At 45.9% G+C, this 20,838-nt stretch overlaps 1 protein-coding gene across 1 annotated transcript in view; it reads left to right on the forward strand.

Moving 5' to 3' along the window:
• The first annotated feature begins 189 nt into the window (after positions 1-189).
• PRDM10 (PR domain containing 10) overlaps positions 190-20,838 on the forward strand; it is a 27,324-nt gene continuing 6,675 nt past the window's right edge. Inside the window, exons 1-13 of the mRNA XM_009869650.1 lie at positions 190-282; positions 1,545-1,709; positions 3,331-3,390; positions 7,172-7,370; positions 7,755-7,996; positions 8,612-8,815; positions 10,679-10,751; positions 11,403-11,520; positions 12,396-12,525; positions 14,336-14,554; positions 18,678-19,025; positions 19,904-20,059; positions 20,621-20,627. Coding sequence (XP_009867952.1) covers positions 190-282; positions 1,545-1,709; positions 3,331-3,390; positions 7,172-7,370; positions 7,755-7,996; positions 8,612-8,815; positions 10,679-10,751; positions 11,403-11,520; positions 12,396-12,525; positions 14,336-14,554; positions 18,678-19,025; positions 19,904-20,059; positions 20,621-20,627 — 2,014 coding nt within the window. The remainder of the gene's footprint in view (positions 283-1,544; positions 1,710-3,330; positions 3,391-7,171; positions 7,371-7,754; positions 7,997-8,611; positions 8,816-10,678; positions 10,752-11,402; positions 11,521-12,395; positions 12,526-14,335; positions 14,555-18,677; positions 19,026-19,903; positions 20,060-20,620; positions 20,628-20,838) is intronic.

Consider the following 20,838-nt stretch of genomic DNA (forward strand, 5'->3'; position numbering starts at 1 on the left):
GCGGTCGCTGCTGAGAATGCCTCGTGCCTCTGTTCCGTGCGTCATACTCATTTCAATATCTCCATCTCTTCTTTTCTTTTTCTTTTTCCTAGCCATGTTACTGAAGATCACCTTGTCTTTGGAAAGTAGAAACACGGTGAACAGATGAATCTCTTCAGCCAAACATTCCTTCAGTAGATCTCCCTCCTCATGGAGCACCACGGGCGGGAGGAGATGGACTCGAAAGAGCAAAGTCCTCGGGCGTGGGGTGACTCCGCTGAGCAGGAGCAGAATACTGCCCAGGTGACTAGCGCCCTCCCGAGCTCTCGGTTTCGGCTCGGTGCGCGGTGCCTTTAGCAAACAGGAGTTCCCACGCGAGCCTTTTTTAGAGTCTGGAAACTCGGCTTTCATTTGAGGAGAAATACAACCGTGTCTGTGGTGATTTTGGATTAGAGGTTCAGCAAGTGAGCTGCACAAACTGTGACAGTGAGTAGTACATGGACATCTGAAGCGAGCTCAACGAAACCAGCCAGCGGCTATAGAAGTTTCAGTGTCCAAATATATGTACAGTCATGTGAGAAAGTGAAAGGGTAGGCAGATTAATGAATATTAACAGACTCTGTGGTCTGTGGCAGCCTCTTTTGATGGCGTCAGTCCAATCAGTTGGAACTGTGGGTGGACCTTGGAGAAAGTAATATGAGTAATTTCTTCCAGTCAGAGAGTTCCTGCTAACTGTCCTGTTTTCCCCACGTCCCGAAAATGGTTTTCAGCATGTAAAGGGTGTCAAAAGATAAACATCTTCCTATTACCACTGGAATTAAGGATTCTAGCTTGTTTAAGGTAGGCCACTGATCATCGTTTATGATCATAATGTTCTGTCAAAATCCATTTGTTTAGATTTAAACTGCTGCCCTAGACAAAACTGGTTCCAGTAGTCCTTGGAATCATTGCTTAATGTTTTCAGTTTCACGTTTCTCTGGTTAAATAGTTGAATTATCTACTGATACTGCACGTACATACCACAGAGAAGCAATCCAACACACACCACTGCTCCCTCACGGTAGGTACAATATTATTACTGCAGCAGTGTCAGAGTTAATAGATTCTGGTGGTCCTTCATCAAGCGGAAAAGATTACCTCCAACTAGCTGAGTGAAGTAGTTACCCTAAATCCAGAAAGGAATAGGAAACTAAAGGGAGACAATATACCAATAAATCCCGTAGATGCACCAGTTCGTATCTGAGCTTGCTCTCTCTTAGATCTTTTCAAAGGATGATCCAAGACCTAAGCATTAGAAGGTGCGCTTTTTACCAGTTAAGCCTTGAAATAAAATGCGGAGTAAACCCCCAAACCGACAGTAGTCCTGTCCAGACTTGTGTGCTGCTAACATGATTCAGATAAGATTTTAAACGTGTGTTTTCAAAACAGTTGGGTTCGTGGCTGAGACACAAGATCCTCTCTGCTTTCCCGGGCACCTTGCAGCCTCGGTGTCTTGCGTTGTTTCCCGTAGGCTTGTGGCTGCAGAGGTTTCAGTGCCACATCTGTTTTTTTTCCTCTTCTTCCAGGTGCACTTCGTCCCTGACGGGGGGACAGTGGCACAGATTGTGTACAGCGATGAGCAGGACCGTCCGTCGCAGCAGGTGGTCTACACAGCAGACGGCACCTCCTACACCTCTGTGGACACCTCGGAGCACACTCTGGTTTACATCCATCCCGTGGAAGCTACTCAGGCATGTGTGGCTGTGAGCCCAGCCCGTTCTGACAGCTAGAAAACAAAAAAGATGTTAAGTTGGAGCTGAAAGCCAGTTGCCAGCTGAGCGGTGTGACTGGGAAATAGGAGGCACTTGCTCTTAATGCTTTTATCTGCCCGTTGCTGAACAGGGACTTCACGCTGTTGGTCTGTCTGATGTGCAGATGTGCAAATCAAAGGATGGCGGGGCTATGATTTACGAAATGCTGGTTATTTCACCCAAGGTGGATGAGATTATAATTAAATCATGGGTGTTTCCCCACACAAGGGATAATCTCTCGAGAGATTCTGCCTCTCATATTTGGTAAAATGCTAAGAGTAATCTGTGTGTCTTCTGGAAGAGTCCTTGTTTTGCACAGTACAGTGCTTTCGACTGGTAGTTACAATAACAGCCATGTCTTTTTGCAGAGGGTCTCCATCTAGTTTTATAGCCTCTCTTCAGAGAAGTTGTTCATTTTATGGGCCTGTGTTCTCCTTCGTAATGCTATCAAATAGCTTTTATTCTCTGGCAGCCTGTGTTTACGTGGGGTTAATATAGCGAGCGTCTGGACCTCGCTGTGGACAGATAAAACCAGAGGAGCAGGCACGCTTTGTCGAGAGTGTTTTATAATGTCTGTGCTGACAGGCCAGATCAGCAACGCTGCGAAGCGCACGTACTTGACACCCGCGGCAGTGCTGGCGCAGCCTCGCGCAGCGTGGTCTCTCAGTTGTGTGGTTCTTAGCCCTTACGTAAAAATAATTCCTACGTGGTGGCATGTTCTGAGGGGATGAGATGTTTGGAGAGGTTACCTCCCACGAGTACTGACCAAGTAACTCCAAAACTCTGAATACTATAGTTTCGTCAAAAGAGATGCAGTATTAAGAGGTTGTCATGCAGCCGAGATGAAATTATGAAAGCGCTGAGGTAATTCGCATTAGGCTGTGCTTTATTTTGTTGGAGCCAGACTGCTACAAGCTCAGATGTTTCAAGTTCTGGCAAGTAAGCAAGGCTGACCTCAGACACCACTTTTCATCTGAGTTGTGCTTTTTCCGAGGGGAAAGCCCTCCCACCAAAGCTGTTTATAAGAACATCGGCGTTGGCACGTCTTCTGTGAAATTAAAACAACAACATCCCGGCCGTATCGGATTTGCATGCAGGGTACACCCGATACTGCGTGCTTTCTTTTGGGGAACTCCCTTGTGAATTTGCAGAAAGAGGAGGTTAATAGTCATCTTCTATCTTGCCCTCGAGTATTACTTAGCTTTTGTACAGCTATTGAATTTAATTCTGTAGAATTTACGAAATTGGCAATCGACTAAGCGATTTTTTTGTATTTAAAAAGAAAAATAAATTTAAAAAAATCCTGTGAGGCACTTGAGGTGTACAGATGCCTATACAAATATATATCTTTTATATTTTTATATATTTTATCATTTTAGTTGAATCTCTATGAGTGTAGGTTCACATGGGTGAGTTGAATTAGTCTGCTGTGGTGGTAGGCACGTTGGAAGGTAGTCAGGGGTGAAAGGTGTGTCACCTCTTGGTGGCAGGGTAATTTCTGTGTGAGCTGGGAGACAACAGCCCCGAGGCCGGTTTGATAAGCCTTTTTCACTTTGTCTAGACTCTGTTTACAGATCCGTCCCAAGTGGCTTACGTCCAACAGGATGCCACCACCCAGCAGGTAAGAAAGAGAGATTGTTTTCCCTTGGGCTTGAAACTTTAAGGGAACTGTTTCCGAAAGTAAAGGGACACGGTTGTGGTGCTAGAATGTCATAAACTAGCTCTGAATTTGTCCCATGGCAGCTTTCAGTCGGGTCCGGTCATCCCAGCGATCGAGGGCAAAAAGCTTATGATAACAAGCCTCTGCTCTCTTGGCCAGCCTGCACATGAGTACTGATAAAAGTTAAGAGAGTTTGATTTTATTCTTTTTAATTCATGTTGAACATGAAGAGTAATTTACTGCCTCAGATATAATGAAAAAAATCTTTCAACGGTGTCCCTTTATAGAAGTCAGCAAGGTGATGTGGCCGACTTCGTTTTAATGGGTCATTCTGGAAAGACTGAGTTTACAATTGTCCTCGTACAGATTCTGACCCAAATGCCTTTAAGTCCATGAAAGGCTGTCAGGGTATAGAAACTTTGGCTCACATTCAAGCTTTACTAGAAACTTCGAAGGAATTAACTGTCAAACCTGAAGAAATTAGATTATTGACTCCGTTACCATACCAGGACATTCCGGGTCTGGTGTACAGTGAGCTAGGAACAAACTAAAATTGGAGCCTGTGTTTATTCAGTTTTGACTATTTTTCTTTTTCTTTTTTTTATCTGTCATGGTTGAGAAAATTTTGCTGTTAACTTTTACTGGTGTCTTTGGGGACAGCAGTGTGGTCATCAGGTGTAGGTGTTGTCAGATGTAGACCTCTGGTTCAAATTGTCCTCTTGTCATGGATGTTCAAAATCGTTGCTGCGTGGCGAGTCTAATGGCACATGTGAATTGACAAGCTGAATCTGAATCATTACTAATGCTATCATTAAAATGCTTATTTATTGACGGTCTCGGGAGCAGAGCGAAGGGTTGAATGTGCACGGAAACTCAATTTTCTTGCTAAAAGAAGCAAGAAGCTGTATGATGGACACAGTAGAGGTGTTACCTGTTTTCTTCCAGTTCTCTGGAGGTGTTTGATGTTCTGGATGGGGTTTTTTTTGCCAGTTTCCTTGCATTAAGAACCCATCAAATCGTATTTAATGGTCCTAAAGCTCATTTAACAAATAAATATGTGCTCTAATTAAAAGTAGAGGCTGCTGCTTAGTGTGACTGACACAGGGACAGCAGAGGTGGAGTGCTGATGTTGTCCTGAGTATCCAGGGCATGAGCACTTGTCAGGGTGTCCTCAGCCCGCCCTCCCGTCCATCCCTGTCCCATGGCGGTCACAGTGGAGGTGTTGGTTTCCTTGGGAATGGCAGCTCCTGCCTTTGCAGGTGTTTTGACATCAGTGTTTTACGTGGGACATCCCTGAACTGACAACGGATGTTAAAATAATCATCAAAGCTCTTGTCTTTCGAAAGGAACCACATCTTAAAAAGAAATTGAAAAATAAAGGTGCTGTTGCTTGCAGTGTCTGACGCGGAGGTGAAAGCAAGGAGGTGTTTGAAGCGCCATTAGGAGCAGGGAATGCTGTCGTGAGGTACAAATCGACACAAGCTTGTGAGAGCCTCTCGTTGCTGGCAGAGCTGGAGGTGTGCCATTAAATAATGATGCCTTTTCTGTTGCTCCTTGGCAGCAGAAATGTCAATACCAGACAGCTCGGTTCAGCTGTCGTCTTGGCGGGTCCTTGCTCACTGTTAGATGGTTCCCCGAGGTCTGTTTGCTGCACTTTCATAAATGACTCTTAATACCTCTTCAAACAAAACAAGTAGATTTGAAGTTTGAAGACTCTGAATTTTCTTGTCTGCTCCTTCACTGCTGGCACAATTCGCTGCGCTCAGATTTATCTGGTATTTATTAAGCGCTCTGCAGGGGGTGATGGCTTTAGTGTTAGCGTACTCTGCTTAACAGTCAGAGGCACAAACGACAAACCCCGTGATGTCAGCTGTGGAGAAGGATAAAAGAAATCGTGCAAATTCCTCTAGAGATAAGCAGGAAACAAAAGACGGGAAAAGTGATTCCTTGCATCTGAATTGTGCTTTGTTTTGTGGCTGAGTGGATGGCAGCGCTAGGGCAATGTGCATTGCTTTTCTTGTTGCTACACCAAGAAATGAGTATGCAAACAGCCAACAAGGTGTGGTGTGACCAAATAACATAAAGAAGACGTGCTTGTTGGAATCCCATCTTACCAGTGCGGAATCTTCCAAGGAGGTCAATACACCAACTTCTTTTTATAGTGCGCCTTAATTTGCTTGAGCGAAAGATAGGTAAAAAGAGGAATTTTTTTTCTTTTCCCTCTTAACTTTTCCCTTCGAAAGAGTAAGTTCGGAGGTAGAAGAGAAAAAGACCCCAAATCACTGTTTTTACCAAGAGCTGAAAGGCTCGTTACATCTGGTTTTAGTGCAGTTTGACTGGATGGCGCTTTACTTTAAAGCAGGAAATAGGAAATTCAAAATTTGCCAAACCTGGGCTGAGTTCTGAAGCCTTTCTTTTTGTCCTTGAATCTGCAGCTTGTGTCCAAGTCCATCACCCTTGCTCAAAATTTTAAAAAAATCCATTAAAATGCTGCAACTTGCGACCTACCGTAGGGCTCCCGGGAGCTTTGCATGCAGGGCGCTGCCCGTAGATGAGCGACCGCTGGACTGCCGCAGTGCTAAAATGAGTGCCTGTAATTTTAGGTAACTGTGCTCTTGCCTGCTGCTGCTCAGAGCATGAATCCCACCAACCTGTCGGTGCTCGGCAACGTTGCCGAATCCCCCCAGCCAATGGCTCTGGAGCAGGGTCCACAAGCAGATAGAGTAAGTGGCCAGGCCCCCTTTTTCTTTTCCGTGTTCGAGTCCGCTGGTTTCATTGCTCCGTTGTCGCAGGGGATGGGACGTTGTCTGAGTGATGCGAGAAAGCCGTAGCGCACGTTTGTGCTGTCTTTCGTAGTCTCACCATGGAACGTGTGGCTTGTTTGGTTTTTTTTTAAAATTATTTTTAGGAGACATTGTGTGTTTAATATACAGAGAAACCTGTTCTACGGATTGTTCTGTCTTGAGCAGCCGCCTTAAAATACTCTTCTCGGCTTTGAAAGGCAAAGTTAATAGATGGTGTAATGCTGGCTGTCACGTAAACCACCATCCGCTGGGTCTCTGCCAGTCTTTTAAGACAGCTTTACTCGGTGTAGTATTTCTTCTTCCCTACCTGAGAAACCTGTGTGGGTGATGGAATATTCTGTGCAGTGCACTTCAATGTTTTTTTATTTTTTTGAGGGAAGGGAAGAGATGAATTTTAAAAATAAGTGACAGAACACAATGCCCTCAACTGTCCTTCCTGTGCCACAGTTTATATCTGGTCTCTGTGTTATCTCATTCCTTATCGATCTCTGTGTGTGCTCTGGGGATTGTGTTTGTTTGATCGTACGATAGGAGAGAAAAGCTCATGTGCCAAAGTGCAGGATTCTCTCACTTGCACGGAAGAAGTTAAAATACAGCCTTGGGCTCTAGGTAATTTCCACGGAGCCTGGACTTTGTTTCAGACCTTCTGTGAGGGCCCAAAATGTCTCTGATATAATTTTCTTCTCCCGAAGACAGTCCTTGAGAGGGTCGAGCCAGGTAGTGATGCAGAAATGTCCTGAGTGAAGCTGTCGGCAGCGGCAGCAATGCAAAACATCCCTCAGCCATCATTTATCGTGTCCCTTCACTTAGCCTTGTCCTTCTTTCCATTTCCTGAGGCAACAGGAAGGGTAGACTAGCAAGAACCTTCATTGCTCATCTTGGTTAGAGCTTTTTCGCTTCATGGGTCATTTCTGTTTGTTTGTGAATTCTCTCCTCAGGCATCACTACCTGTGCATAACCAGGTCTTGCCTCCTATGGAGGCAGGGGATGGTTCCGACCCTTTAGCACCTCTGCAGAATCAAATGGAAACGAAAGAGGAAGATGAGGAGGATGAAGATGAGGAGGATGATGGGGAAGACACTGACATGGATGACTGGGATCCCGATCCACCTCGACCCTTTGATCCCAACGATTTGTGTAAGCGTGGGAAGCGATGTATTAGCTGCCCTCTTTTTTTTTTTTTTCCTTTCCCCTCCATCAGCCCTCTAGTCAATGAAGCCAAAAACCATTCAGATTTTAGAAGCAATAAACTTCTAAACCCCTTTATACCCGGAAAAGTAGACTCGCATTGAGCTGCCTTACGGAAAAGGCAAGGATCTGTCATAGCTGGAGTCTCTGAGCTGCTTTGTTCTTCATTTTGCATGAGGCTGCCCTCTGCGTTGATTTAAAATGTCGACAGACTATTGGAATAACTGTTCCCAGAGCTGAGCCAAAGGTGTTCGGAGAGAGATAAGGCTGTCTTTTCTGAGCTGGTGTGAGCGTCTGCCTGACAGGCGTGTCCGGTCTGACTTTGTGTTGTAGGGTGTGAAGAGTGTAATAACGCCCATGCCTCCGTGTGTCCCAAACACGGACCTTTGCATCCCATCCCCAACCGGCCTGTGCTGACCAGGGCGAGAGCCAGCCTGCCCTTGGTGCTCTATATAGACAGGTTTTTGGGAGGTGTCTTCTCCAAAAGGCGTATCCCGAAACGCACGCAGTTTGGACCTGTGGAAGGACCCCTGGTTAGACAAACTGAACTCAAAGACTGCTACATCCACTTGAAGGTAAGGGGGAGGTGCGAGAGAAAGAGGGATCAATTCGTGCTGACTTTTATCCATTGATTTCCTAGTTTAGTTATAGGAATTTGTCCTTTATTTGCTGGAGACTAGATCCCCAAGCCTTAGTAGCGCTGGTCTCTGACGGTCAGCATCTGACAAAGCGTTTGTGACCGCAGGCAGATTCAGTAACTCACTGAAAGTTCAGCTAAAGGAGCCCCGCTGCCAGCTTGAGGCGATGTCGTGAGTCAGGAAATGAAAGGAGAAGCGGGTCTGCCAGCGCGAAACATCTGACAGCCGATGCCCCATAGCCCACGGAAGCCACAGCTTCTCGTGCCTCCTTTAGAGCCACACATCAAATGCTGTGCCTGACCCTCCTAAGGAATGCTGCTTGCCCTTGAAAACCACGTCAGGATCCAGCGTGTTCTCCCTAGTTAAATCTCTTCCCTGTTTTTAAGTCTTTTTCGAAGTGTTTCTGGATCCCTGTTAGGATATAAGCTATTACCTTCGGTGCTTTCCTCCTGTAAATGTTGCAAGGGCACAGTAGTTTTCCTAGAAAAATTCGAATTCTGTTGAACCTACTGCCAGGTAGTTACAGTCGCATGTAATTGGCTTTTGCTACAGGTTTCCCTTGATAAGGGCGACAGAAAAGACAGAGATTTGCAAGAGGACCTGTGGTTTGAACTTTCTAGCGAGGCTCTTTGTAACTGGATGATGTTTGTGCGTCCAGCTCAAAACCATTTGGAGCAGAACCTGGTAGCGTATCAGTACGGCCACCATATTTATTACACAACCATTAAAAACGTGGAGCCGAAGCAGGAACTCAAGGTAGGACATTGCTCGTGTTCTCTAATTTGTTTTTCTACCGATATGAGACCAATTCGTGGAGTTGCTACTTTGGAAGCGCGGCTCCAAGTGCTGCGAGTGTTTGCTGTGAATAATTTTAGGGTTTTTTTCCTCTGATAAAGCACGTGATGGCCTGAATCAAACGTCACTAAGTAGTTAGCCACGGGCTTATGGATTTTAAATGAGCTTTGGCTCAGGTATAAAATGAGGAAGTTGAAAAGAACGAGTATGTAAATGCTTTATCTGTCACTGTTGTGCTTTACACTGCATATATGTTGCTGATGCAATCTAATTTTTATTGCAGCAGTCCTATTCCTTTTAGTTCTGGATGCCCTTTCCAGTTAGTCCTGTGTGCCCTTGACTTGTTTTCTGGTGCCTTAAGTGAATGTGGTCTCTCCCTTTACCTGGCTTGCCTGGAACTTTTGAAACTTTGCATGTGGAAAATGATAAAGGATGTTGTGACTTCCCCGTGAGTTACTTTTTGTTCCCTCTCCAACTGTATTGATTACTTTGAGCTCAAAGCACTGTGGCTGGCTGCGATGGCCTTCATTTTCAAACTGGGGGGTAACCAAAGCCCTCTGATATCAGGAAATTGTTGGGTGTTCTTAAAATCTTTTCCTGCACGGAAATTTCAACAGTTTAACAAAAAAATTATGGTTTTAAATGCACTTGGCTAAACCAGGGTGAAAGCCTGCTTATACAGTAATTGCTGATTTTAAAGAGTAGCATTCTTTTTGCTTTGCCTGAAATCAGCCCTTAATTTGTTTAAGCTGAATCACGAGAAACCTTGTTAATCCATTCTGAGTGTATCCAAACATCATTTTCTCAACAGCTTTTAAATCAATTTGAAATCAGACTTTAATTAAATCTGTACAGACCTGCCTGTAGAAGCACCATTTTTCTTGCTTTCTGCGCTAGTGGTGTCTTTTGGGGGTGAAATTGGTTTGCTAACTGGAAGTCTGGGAGCTCCGGGCTGTCTCCTTTGTCTGGGTAGTGAGAATCCTGCAGTCACACACACCTGCTAGCGAGAGTTTGAAGCGGTTAGAAATGCCACTCGCCACTTCTACGAAAAAGCCTGCGGCCTCCTGCAAGTTTAAACTTGCTCACATTTTTCATGCTGAAAATCTGTTCGATGCCTTCTTTAAGAAATCTCAAAGAAACCTTTTTAACCAAACGGTAAGGTAACGTGAGAAGTGATGCAAGAATTCTCAGCTAAAGGTTAACATCTGATTTTGGGCTCTCACCAGCTTTGTCTTTCTGCCTCCTGTGGTTCTCCCTGCGGAAGACTTGCGAAATCCCTTGTATAAAGAAAACGGGCCCATCGTGGCGCGGCCTGGCTGATCTTTGGTTTTGGAAGCAGGACCCTATCGCTCCGATCCTTCTGAAGTTCAGAAACATTTGAAATGAGTCTCTGTGGAAGGCGCTGCCTATTGTCTGTGCAAAGAGAGCAGGAAAGAAATGGGCAATCCCACGAGTTAACAGCTTTTTCCATTCCTCTTGGTGCAACAAGTAACAGGACTCTGCCGACATCCGTCCGTAACAGTCGGGTCTAAAGAGATTAATCTTATTTCCTTCGGAGCCACTGGTAGCCATGTGTGAGATTAACGTTCATATTAGGAGGCTCTACCTGAAAATTAAATGGATTTGCTTTCTGAGCAAAGCTCTTTTATTCCTCAGTGGGGGCATATTGATCTCAACAGCCTTTATTATGGAGGATGAAAGGAGCAGTAAGAGTTAGTGGCTGAGGCAAGTGAAGTAAATGTATTGCTTAAAAACCATTTGCAAATGAATTCCCTTTAGTTCGGGTTCCATCTCAGGCTTCTGTTCCGTGTATTCTCGCTGCAGGTGTGGTACGCTGCCTCTTACGCCGAGTTTGTGAACCAGAAGATCCATGACATATCTGAGGAGGAAAGGAAGGGTAACTCGGGCTCTTCTGCTTTGGCTTTTTGCACTGTGGTAGTGTCTGCGTGTTGTGCTTCTTAGTTTCAAGTGCTTGGGCCTGTCTAGTGCTTCCAAATGGCTGCTGGGTGAGGAGAAGCTAAGCCACATCTAGGTCGTGTTACTGGGACTTATTTCTACCAAGTCTGATATTGCAGTAATTTAAGGTTTTGCCTCGGTTTCTGGGAAGCGTTAGGTTGCTGCTGGAGAGAGCTGTCGTTCTGTGTTTGATGTCTGATATTGAGTCGACATCGTAAACGGATGCGTTACTGCTTCAGCTTGAGAAGTGTCTCTTGACCTCCCCGAACTTTTGCCAGAGACACAATCCTGTAGGTGCTCTTTTGTAGAAGGGTAAATTTCAAAATCTCCCTGAATTTTAAGCGGTGTTCATCATCCCTGTGAATGGTCCCCGGTGGCCTTTTTGTCTTTCTGTGATGAGCTGTAGTCATGGCACAGCGCAGAGGGGATAAAAGCAAAGCCGAGTGGAGCAGTACTGGCTGTTCTGCAGCCTGTCTAACCTTCAGGGGAGAAATATGGCCCCGAGAACAGAAAGGCTTGTGGGGGGAGAAAAATGAGACGTTTAATTGGTGGCGACTGAAATGCTGTTATTGACATTTCTGACTGAACACAGTTCTCAGGGAGCAAGAGAAGAACTGGCCGTGCTACGAGTGCAATCGTCGCTTCATGAGCTCGGAGCAACTCCAGCAGCACCTCAACTCCCACGACGAGAAGCTGGACTTCTTCAGCAGGTACTGCGAGCTTTAGCTTCATCCGCGTATCGCTGCGACCCTTCCCCAAACGTGCGGCACGGAGGGTCTTTGCCCCACAGACCTTACTGACCAGCTTGGGTACCCGGGAGAGAACCGTTTGCCACCAGGAGGTGAGAACATGGCACTTGAAGCTGGTCGGTGTGAGAGGCTGAGTGTCTTAGCTCGAGGGAAATAAATACCCCATGGAAATGGGTGACATGTTTGCGGGTTGCTTTTGGTACTTTGCCAATGACTTTGAACAACTTATAATATTTCTCGTGGCGCTTTGGCTCCTCCTTGAGCTGGCAAGACAGTTTATCCTGATCTATTAAAAGCTGAGTCTACCAACATCCATCAGAGAGCAGAAGACATTTTCTCCTGAAACTCAGCGAGTGGCTGCGTTTGGGTTTGATTCAGAGAACAGTTCCCTCCAGTTTACTGCCCGACGTCAGTGGCTAAGTGCCTTTTTGGGGAGAGATGTTCTGGCTTCAGGTTTTAAGTTGGTGTCCCTGTACCCTTGTTCCATCCAGCTGAAAATGCTTTCCAGCACACCGTACGCTGGGATGTTGGAAGCAGGAGAGTTGCCATGGCAGAGAACTTGCTAGAAGCCAGTAGCTCTCTCAGTTCCAGGATTACTGAAATAAATTTTAATACGTTCTAGACTTTGATTTCTCTCAGAGCGCAAAATAAATAGATACCAGCCAGTACCCTATTGTTTTGCTGCCAGAATTTCTTCAGGTCTTGTTATTTACTGCAGGCCATTGTTTCCAAGTCGAACGGGTGAATAGCGGTGCTGAGAAAGAATGTGTAAAATCAATGGAGAATCCAAATCCATCTCTCTTGGTCTCTAACCTGGAGCACTGTGTGTTCTGCAGAGCCCGAGGCCGAGGTCGTGGGCGAGGGAAGAGGAGATTTGGACCAGGCAGACGCCCGGGACGCCCTCCCAAATTCATGCGTATGGAAGTAACCAGTGAAAATGGGGAAAAGTGTGAAGAAGGGACGCAGGTATATTTTGGGGGGGTGGAGAAGAGGGTGGGGAAAAAAAGAAATCATGTAGGATGTCAAGTCTTGACTGAAAGAATCTGGGGCATTGGTGCAAGCTGAGGGTGTGCCTTGGGCTTATACCCAACCAAGTAATTCTTGGGTTTCCAGCTATGATTCTCTGCCAGAGAGCACAGTCCTTTGTTCCTATAACATCTGTAAAATCACTCGCATTTGTACAGCAACTTTCATCCCAAGGCACTAAGCAGTGACACAGGTTATTGCGGCAGTTTAGCAGCATCACAAAAGTAATTTAGACAGTAGAAGTGTAATGGGAATTTAGGTTCCTATTTGTCCTTTCTGGAAAGCGAGGTCAGAGCCTGCTCTTCTAACTGGTGGAAATAACTCAGTTTGCGCTGTGATTCTTGATGATGTTTTAATATTAACAAAAGGGCCTCCTGTAGCGTACTTATTACAAAATGTTCTTGGCTGCTGGTTATGTTCTGTAGGGACTGAACACGGTGCATTGAAATAAAATGCTAAGTTCTCTCCACCGACTGTGCTTAGGTTACCACCGAGTACTTTTCTGAAAGGTGTCAGAAGGGATTGGTGGCTCTGGTTTAGGAGTTAGCTGGAAGCTGATATCTGGAGGGGTAATTGTCCTCTGGCATCTCGCTGGGTCACGGTTCAGCGCTGGCTCAGGGAGGAGTGCATACGCTGCCTGTGCTCGTTTTCCGAGCTCTCAGCACGGCCCTGAACGTCGCATCGAGTGCGGACGGTCGCGAGCTCTTTGTGAGCTGATGTGACACGCGCCAGCTCCGTTTAGGCGAGTAAGCCTGATGCTGTTCCAGCCTCTTAACTGTGGAGCACAGTTTAGTGTCAGTGGAAACTTGCCACCTCAACCAGGGTGGGACATTTGGCCAGTATTCTGTCCTGCTAAGCGTTCCCTGTTTTGAAGCATTCACAGTTTCAAACAGCTGTGCTCCCGGCACCTCTCTGTTTTTCTTCTCCCACAGCTGCTTTTGTGCTTTGACAGAACCAGCCTAGCTTGTGTTTTTGTTTCCTTAGTTGCATTAAGTGATGTCGGGTAAGGATCTGTGGTTGCTTTGTTTTCTTTTCTTATAATACGAGAGGATTTCATCCCAGACGAGTTATCGGAACTTGCATGGAAAGAATGCAGATTTTTGGCATGTGCTCCCAACACTCTCCCTTTTCTTTTATGCTAATGGAAAAAAAAGTAGGAAAGCGGCTTTGTGTGATAAATCTAAGTGATGTATGCAGCTGGGTAGATGAGAGTACGCAGCGGTTGGAAACTGGAGAGCAAAACGCACACCGTGCGGGATAATCAGCTCGTTTGTCACTCTCCAGCGCTGCACTCCAGCTAGTTTGTTAGGAAGGAGAAGACGCTGCGTAACAACACGTTTCAAAGTGACAATTCCAACGAGACGGAAATTCTCTCCTTTCCCTGGTCTGTGCTAGTCACGTCGGTCGTAAAATTTCTCACAGGTCAGCCTCCATAACGTTTGGTTGAAGCAGTGATAGGCACGAGTGGAGAAGAACTTGCTTGGCCGTTATTTTAATTGCCTGTGTCCGCTGAGAAAATACGACGGCAAGAGCGTCACCTACCTGCAGCGCTTCCTGAACGCTGTCGCTGGAGGTGGAGGTGATCTGAGAGCATCGGCGGCGCCCAGCAGGACTGCGTTAGCGTAGCCACATTTTGTTGATGGCTTGTGATTTCAACCTGTGGAAATCTTGTTGCCTGCTGAATATTATCAAAGCGTCTTTCAGTGGGTGGGGGGAAAATAATCACTGGTTGTATGATTTGCGATTTCAGGACTTGCTGCATTTTTCCAGCAAGGGGCAGTTTGATGAGGCCGGCCAAGCCACACTGAATGGGTTGGAGCAGCAGGAGCAGACTCCGGTGCCGTCGGAGGCGCAGCCGGCACTGGAAAAAAAACACCCGCTACAAATCCAGCCGCAGCACGAGGAGATCACGGTGCCTATGCAGAGCACCATGACGGCAGATGACATGAGGCGAGCAAAGCGTATCAGGGTAAGCACAGAGGATGGTGGATCACATCTTCTTCTCTCGCCCTCTCCTTTTGCCGTAACCTGCCTGCCAGGCCCAGCTTGTCTCTTTTACTGTCGTACTCATTCCCAAATCCCCAAGAAAGCACCTCATTCCTAGCGATTTTGTTTGCGCCGAGAGGAGGACAAATCTCACGTTCAGGGGTTAGTATCTCGTGAGATGCTCGTGAGAACTGGTGCACGGGTTGGAGCTGGTTCAATTCCAGCACAGGAACTCTTGGACAGAAGCGCAGCCCGTCCGAGCTGGCCAGCAGGAGTGCCTCGAACAGCCGGCTGAAGCACGGTGCTGTGGCACAGACTGATGACTTGTTCACGGCACCATCTGTATCTCAAGTCTTTTCTTGCCAATAGTTGCCAAAGAAGAACCGTGACCTCGGTTTAGATCCACTTAGGTGATGATGATGATGATATTTAATGATCAAATCCTTTCTTGGGGTAAGAGAAACTTGCCTTGTGAGATGAAAACCTGTGCTAGGGGCTTTGTGTACTGACAGCCAACAGTTTGAGCGGGAGCTTTCTGTCAACTGGGTGAGCAGGTTTTTTTTCTACTGTGTGTGGGAGGGAGATGATTCAAGCGAATAATCCTTCAAGCTGTGTAACTGTGAGATTGGTTTATTTAGCCTAAAATCTTTTTTCTTCCGTGTGTAAAATTTTGATTACAGGAAGGAACAGCTGCAATTGGGGTAAGAATTCATTTTTAGGGGATGAGAAAGGATTAGGAAAGAGTTGAGTAACTGTTCCGTAAGGAAGATGTTGAGCCAAATTTTGCTCTCAGTTTCTAGCAATATATGTGTGAGACCAGTGGTGGTGGTACCCCATAAATGCAACAACGTGTCTTGAAGGAAAAATCTGGCTCAGGCACATCAAGACTGTAGAATTTTTCACCGTATAAAATGCTTGCATTCCCTGAATGGCAAGTTTCTATCAGTAATATGACTTTCATATGTTAAAAGCTTGGGGGATTTTTCCTGAGCGTATTGAAGGGTGGGTAATGAGAGTACAAAGATGCCGCGTTTTTGACAGTCAAGAGCGTGGGTAGTTACTGCTTACGATATCCTCAGGAGAAAGCTGAAGCCTGGGTGTGATGGGAGGAGAAAGCGTTGCCCGTTCCCCTGAACTTTTGAACTCAAGGTGTGAACCTGAAATCTTCTTAAACAGTAAATGTGGAAAGGAAGGGACAGAAGCCCTGAAGGTACTTCTCTGTCTTGTGACTTAGCTTTTATTTCTTGGAAAATTCCTCGCAAATAGGTAAGAACTAAGAGGAGTGCAGCGGTGGTTTAGTCCTTTCTTCGCCAACTCCCTCTGATGTCCCATACCTCTGGCAGCTCCTGTTCAGCAGAATCCTGCAGCTATTTCAGGCTGCCCTGTTCAGCAGAATGCTGGAGTTATTCCAAGGTGTAGGGGCACTGGCAGAATGGCAGATGGGTGGCTGCACAGCACCTTTCCATATTGCCTCAGACTGTGAGCCATGAGAGCTTGAGACAAGAGGAAGCTAGCGAGCAGTAGGGTTTTTTAAGCACTGAAAAATCACAGCAAGCTCTCCGAGCACTCGTTGAGTTCAGCCATTCACAGCACCTTCTTACGGTAACGTGCGCTTCTTGTCATAATAAGCCGTGTCGTACATCATCCACTCGCAAAGAACAGGTGGAAAGTCTTTGGGTTATGTGGTCTGGAGACGCGTGTGGCTCTAGTTCTTCCTTATTCCTCATGGAGGATTTAATTTTCAAAACCAATAGTTCTTTGTGAATTGCTTCAACTCTTTAAGGTTTAAGGCAGGGATGCTCTGAGAGTGCTTTCATTTTAGCTGGAAGCGCTGGTTTCTGGTGCCTCAGGGTTCAAGTCCTGATAGGATGAGTTTGTCTTTCAGCCTCTGCTTTAGAGCCTGTGGAGTTTCCTTGGAGATTAGACCTTAAATATGGCAGCGTTGGAGGGAGATACACCCACCCTTCGACGATACTCTTGTAACAGATTAGAGGAATGTCACGATCTACAGCCGAAATGACAATTTGCTTTCAGTTCTGGGCAGCATCCAGACTGTCTGTGGGCCAATCCCAGAAACATCTGCCTTTCCCAACTGCCTTCTCTGATCCGGAAATGGCTTCTGTGCAGGTGACAGCTTTCCTCATGGGAAGCAACTGGCAGGGATAGGGATACGATTTGGAAAGCACAGCCACTCATGCTCAAAGAAGGGCGACTGGTTGAGTAATGAAGAGCATAAACAGTACGAGAAGGTTAAAAAAAATAAATAAATCTCTACTCTTCTAATCCTTACCCTCTTGTCATTCTGCCCTAATTATTCCCTTCTGCTAAAATCATTTCACTCTCACCGTGCTCCGCAGCACGCATTACATCAGTATTAATCAGCTCTGAGAAAACAGGAGAGAGGTCACACAACACCTTCAGGATTCTCTGTGGTTTTTATCTTTGCCCTTTAACTCCCCTTGGGCAGTTCGGAACTCCAGGGTAAACCTTGAGGGTCTGCTCGGTGTCTTCTGAGGCAAAAACCTCAGAGGAGTTTTGCCAGAGTAAACTCTAGCCAGAGCTGGCCCTCGTAGTGCCCTGCAGAAGCGTGACTATGGCCCAAGTCAAGGCTTAACATTTTTCAAGTCCATTGCGTAACACAAGTGTTTTTCTCTCCCTCAATGCTGCCTGCTCAGCTGGAGCTGCAGGTAGGTTTGGCTTGGGTTTTTTTGTTTCGTTGGGTTTTTGCTGTATCTGATGGAACGGTACGTAACGACATCGCCTCCCGTGTTGTTTTGTCCAACCTCTGTTCAGTGTTTCCCGATTGACCTCGCATCCTAAATTGTCACATTTGGTCTTCTTGAAGCAACCCGTGTCCAGAACTAAGTATTACCTGAATCACAATTTGCATTCTTCTAGTCCTTTTCGTGCTGCTGAATTGCAATATTATAGGAGTAAACTGCTTGAATGAAATCCTGTGTTATCCAGCTTAAATTTTTGCAGGATTTGTTTGCACAATGGCTTGGATCCATGTTTTCGGTTAATGAGACTACACTTAGTTCTCTTTTTCAGTTTTTATAGTTGGTAGCCCATCTAGCCAAAGAGCAGTAAACCATTTTGGCCCTCTGCAGCCTTGGCTTTATCCTGAAATGTTACAGAAAAGGCAGGCTGAAGGCAAGCACGCAGCAAAACAAAGCAGGGGCTGAGAAATTATGCGCAGTAGGAGTGGAGGAAAACAGAGAAGAGCGGCCCAGTGAATTGCATTTCGTAATGAGTATTTGCACAACCCACACGATGCTCGATTCATAATAGTCTTAAAGTCTCTCGCAAAACCACGAAAAGCAATTTCCATTTTGTGTATTATCAGCTCCTTTGAGTATACGACAGATTCTAGCAGAGTTCCTCTTGATTTAGCACCAGTGTTTGTCTTCCATCTGCTTTGTTTTCAGGCTTTCACCCATGATATGTGCTGAATGGCAAAGAAAGGAGAATTGCTCACAAGTTCTTACCTGTTGCTTGTAAACCTGCCATTCTGCCCCTGCTGTCACGTTCTGAAACTCTGTGCTGCTTCTTGATAGTAACAGAAAGGCTTAGGCCAGCGTCTCCTCGCTGTACCTTCCACCACAAGTTGACCAGGCGATGCTAAACCACTGCTGCACATCTCTGGGGTGATCTTTCTGGCAGAACTGCCGTGGAATTTCATAAGCCCGGCTCCTGGGCGAAAGAGGGCACGAGCTTGCCTTCCCCTTGCACGACGGCTGAATTTGTGACCCCATCTGCAACTGTAGCTTTTCTCAGGCCCAGGTCTGTGCTTCAGCGAGGACGTAGGATTATTTTACAGGCAAATGCCAGGCTAAAACCAGAAGTCAGCTAAGCGAGAAGCAAACAGGGACCAGAGGAGGAAACTCGTGCATCGTGTTCTCCTGGCTGCGTCACTGCAGGTGTATCCCTTAACTCCTGCCTGGCACAGCCTCCCCTTCTGTAAGATGGAGGCAGTATCTAGAACGCAGAATTAATTTTGGAAGTTGAGGTTCACTGATCAGCTGGTATACTTAACCTTGAAAATATGTGGATGTGGAAGCTAAAAGTGATACTAAAAGCACTGATTTTTATCTTTTTTCTTTCAGAATGCGGCTCTCCAGCACCTGTTCATACGGAAATCCTTCCGCCCCTTCAAATGCCTCCAGTGTGGGAAGGCCTTCCGCGAAAAGGACAAACTGGACCAGCACTTGCGGTTTCACGGGCGCGAAGGGAACTGCCCTTTGACTTGTGACATCTGCAACAAGGGCTTCATCAACAGCGGCGCCCTCGAGAGCCACATGAAGTTCCACATGGACCAGAAAACGTACTCCTGCATTTTCTGTCCCGAGTCCTTTGACCGCTTGGATCTGCTTAAAGATCACGTGGCCATCCACGTCAACGATGGCTATTTCACCTGCCCTACCTGCAAAAAACGCTTTCCAGATTTTATCCAGGTGAGACGCCCTGCTGATTCGAAGTACTGTTTTCCAGGTCTCATGCAAGGCCTCTGTTTATGAGTCTTTCAGTACGGTCCTTGTTCTTTCCCCAAAACTTTCCTGTGAAGCTGATGCAGTCGGAAGAAGGGTCCCACGGCTTTTTTCCCCAGCTCTTCAGCTCTATTCTGGAATTTGAAGATGATGTTTTCATTTGGTGCCATGTGACTAATTAAGTCTAGTCACCACGGATTGCTGCCTACTTAAATAATTTTATGCGGAACAGATCGAAATACCAAGTTGTTCCTTGTATGATCAGTATCAGAAGGTGGTAAAGATTTAATTAGAGATCTGTTTTTTGAGTAGTGCTTGGATTTCAAATGTCTAATGTCATTAGTTACTTTATTGGTGGGGGGGGAAGACACACTAAAAGCTTGAAGAGATGAAGGATAGTCCCAAAGGTTGCAAAAGAAATTGCCAGTCAGGAATGGTTTGCAAATGTTTTTCCATCTGAGTTTTTCTTGCCGATCGCAATTGCAAACTCATTTTTTCTGCATTTAGATTTCTTAAAAATGGACTAAAGATAATGAACCTCAGATGAGCGTGTTAACTCAAGGATGATTCCATAAAACTGATACGCCGTGGACATTTTGCTGCCCATTAAGTGCCCAACTGTGCAAGAATTAGTCTTGAGGAAATCAAATTGTCCATCCAGATTCATAAGAAAGATGTTATTGCCAAGTTATCAACTGTTCCCATCGAATATTTTTTAAGCCAAAGCAGATTAGAGAACTCTTAGAACCTCTTTGTTTCCTTTTTGCTAAGAGTTTCCTAGCCTGTTTCACCACACACTCGTCTCTTCTGAATAAATTCTGTTTTCCTGTCATCTGCAATTCTAGGTCAAGAAACACGTACGCAGTTTCCATTCGGAAAAGATCTATCAGTGCACAGAATGCGACAAGGCTTTCTGCCGCCCCGACAAGCTGCGACTCCATATGTTGCGACACTCAGACCGTAAAGATTTCCTGTGCTCCACATGTGGCAAGCAGTTCAAGGTAAGATGCCTCTTGGCCGGATCATTCCTGATACAGGTTGAGAACGCTGTTCTTTACCCTCCTGCAAGTAGATAAGCTCATCTTCTCTGAGGTGGAAGCGCCTGGCGTGTGTAAACATGCTGGATTTGCCTGCGAGTTGCACGTGTTGCTTTGTGTCACGCGTGAGCTACCATGCTCCTTTCAGATGGGCAAGATCCACCCCAGCATGTGCTGGTGTCTCATCTATTAGATCTTATTTCTCGTCATTTAATAGCAAAGGAAGTTTCTGTTAGCTCATTAAGAACCGAGTCGTTATCAGCTCGACTGCCAGGTGCCTTTTATCGGTTTAGTTAAGAAACCTTCTTGCTGCTCTCAGTGGATTTGTAGTATTCCTGGCCAAGTTGTCTATGTCCAGGGCTTCTCTCATGTCAGCACACGACACAGATGCCTTTCCAGATCCCACCGGAACAGATGGAGCCGACTGAGCTAGGTACAGTCTAGTAGCGGCAGCCTACTCCTTGTCACTTAGTGTTTATGGGATGCTGAGGAACTGGGTGCACATTCTAGACACTGTGTGACCAGAGGCCAGGTTGCATCTAGTCAGTAGGTTCAGTACAGTTGCAGGACATGAGGTTCTCTTCAGCTGAGCATTATTCAATGCAAGTTTCCAGCTGTCCAGAGTTGAGCACCGGCACTGGAGAGGAAAAAGAAATCTCTGAACATCTTACCCTGTGGCTCTTCCCTGTAAAAGGTAATAAAGCAGTAAGTGGTGCTGATATTTTTCTCCCCGATTGCTCTTT

Source organism: Apaloderma vittatum, unplaced genomic scaffold (genome assembly GCF_000703405.1).
Source record: "Apaloderma vittatum isolate BGI_N311 unplaced genomic scaffold, ASM70340v1 scaffold17975, whole genome shotgun sequence".
NCBI lineage: Eukaryota > Metazoa > Chordata > Aves > Trogoniformes > Trogonidae > Apaloderma > Apaloderma vittatum.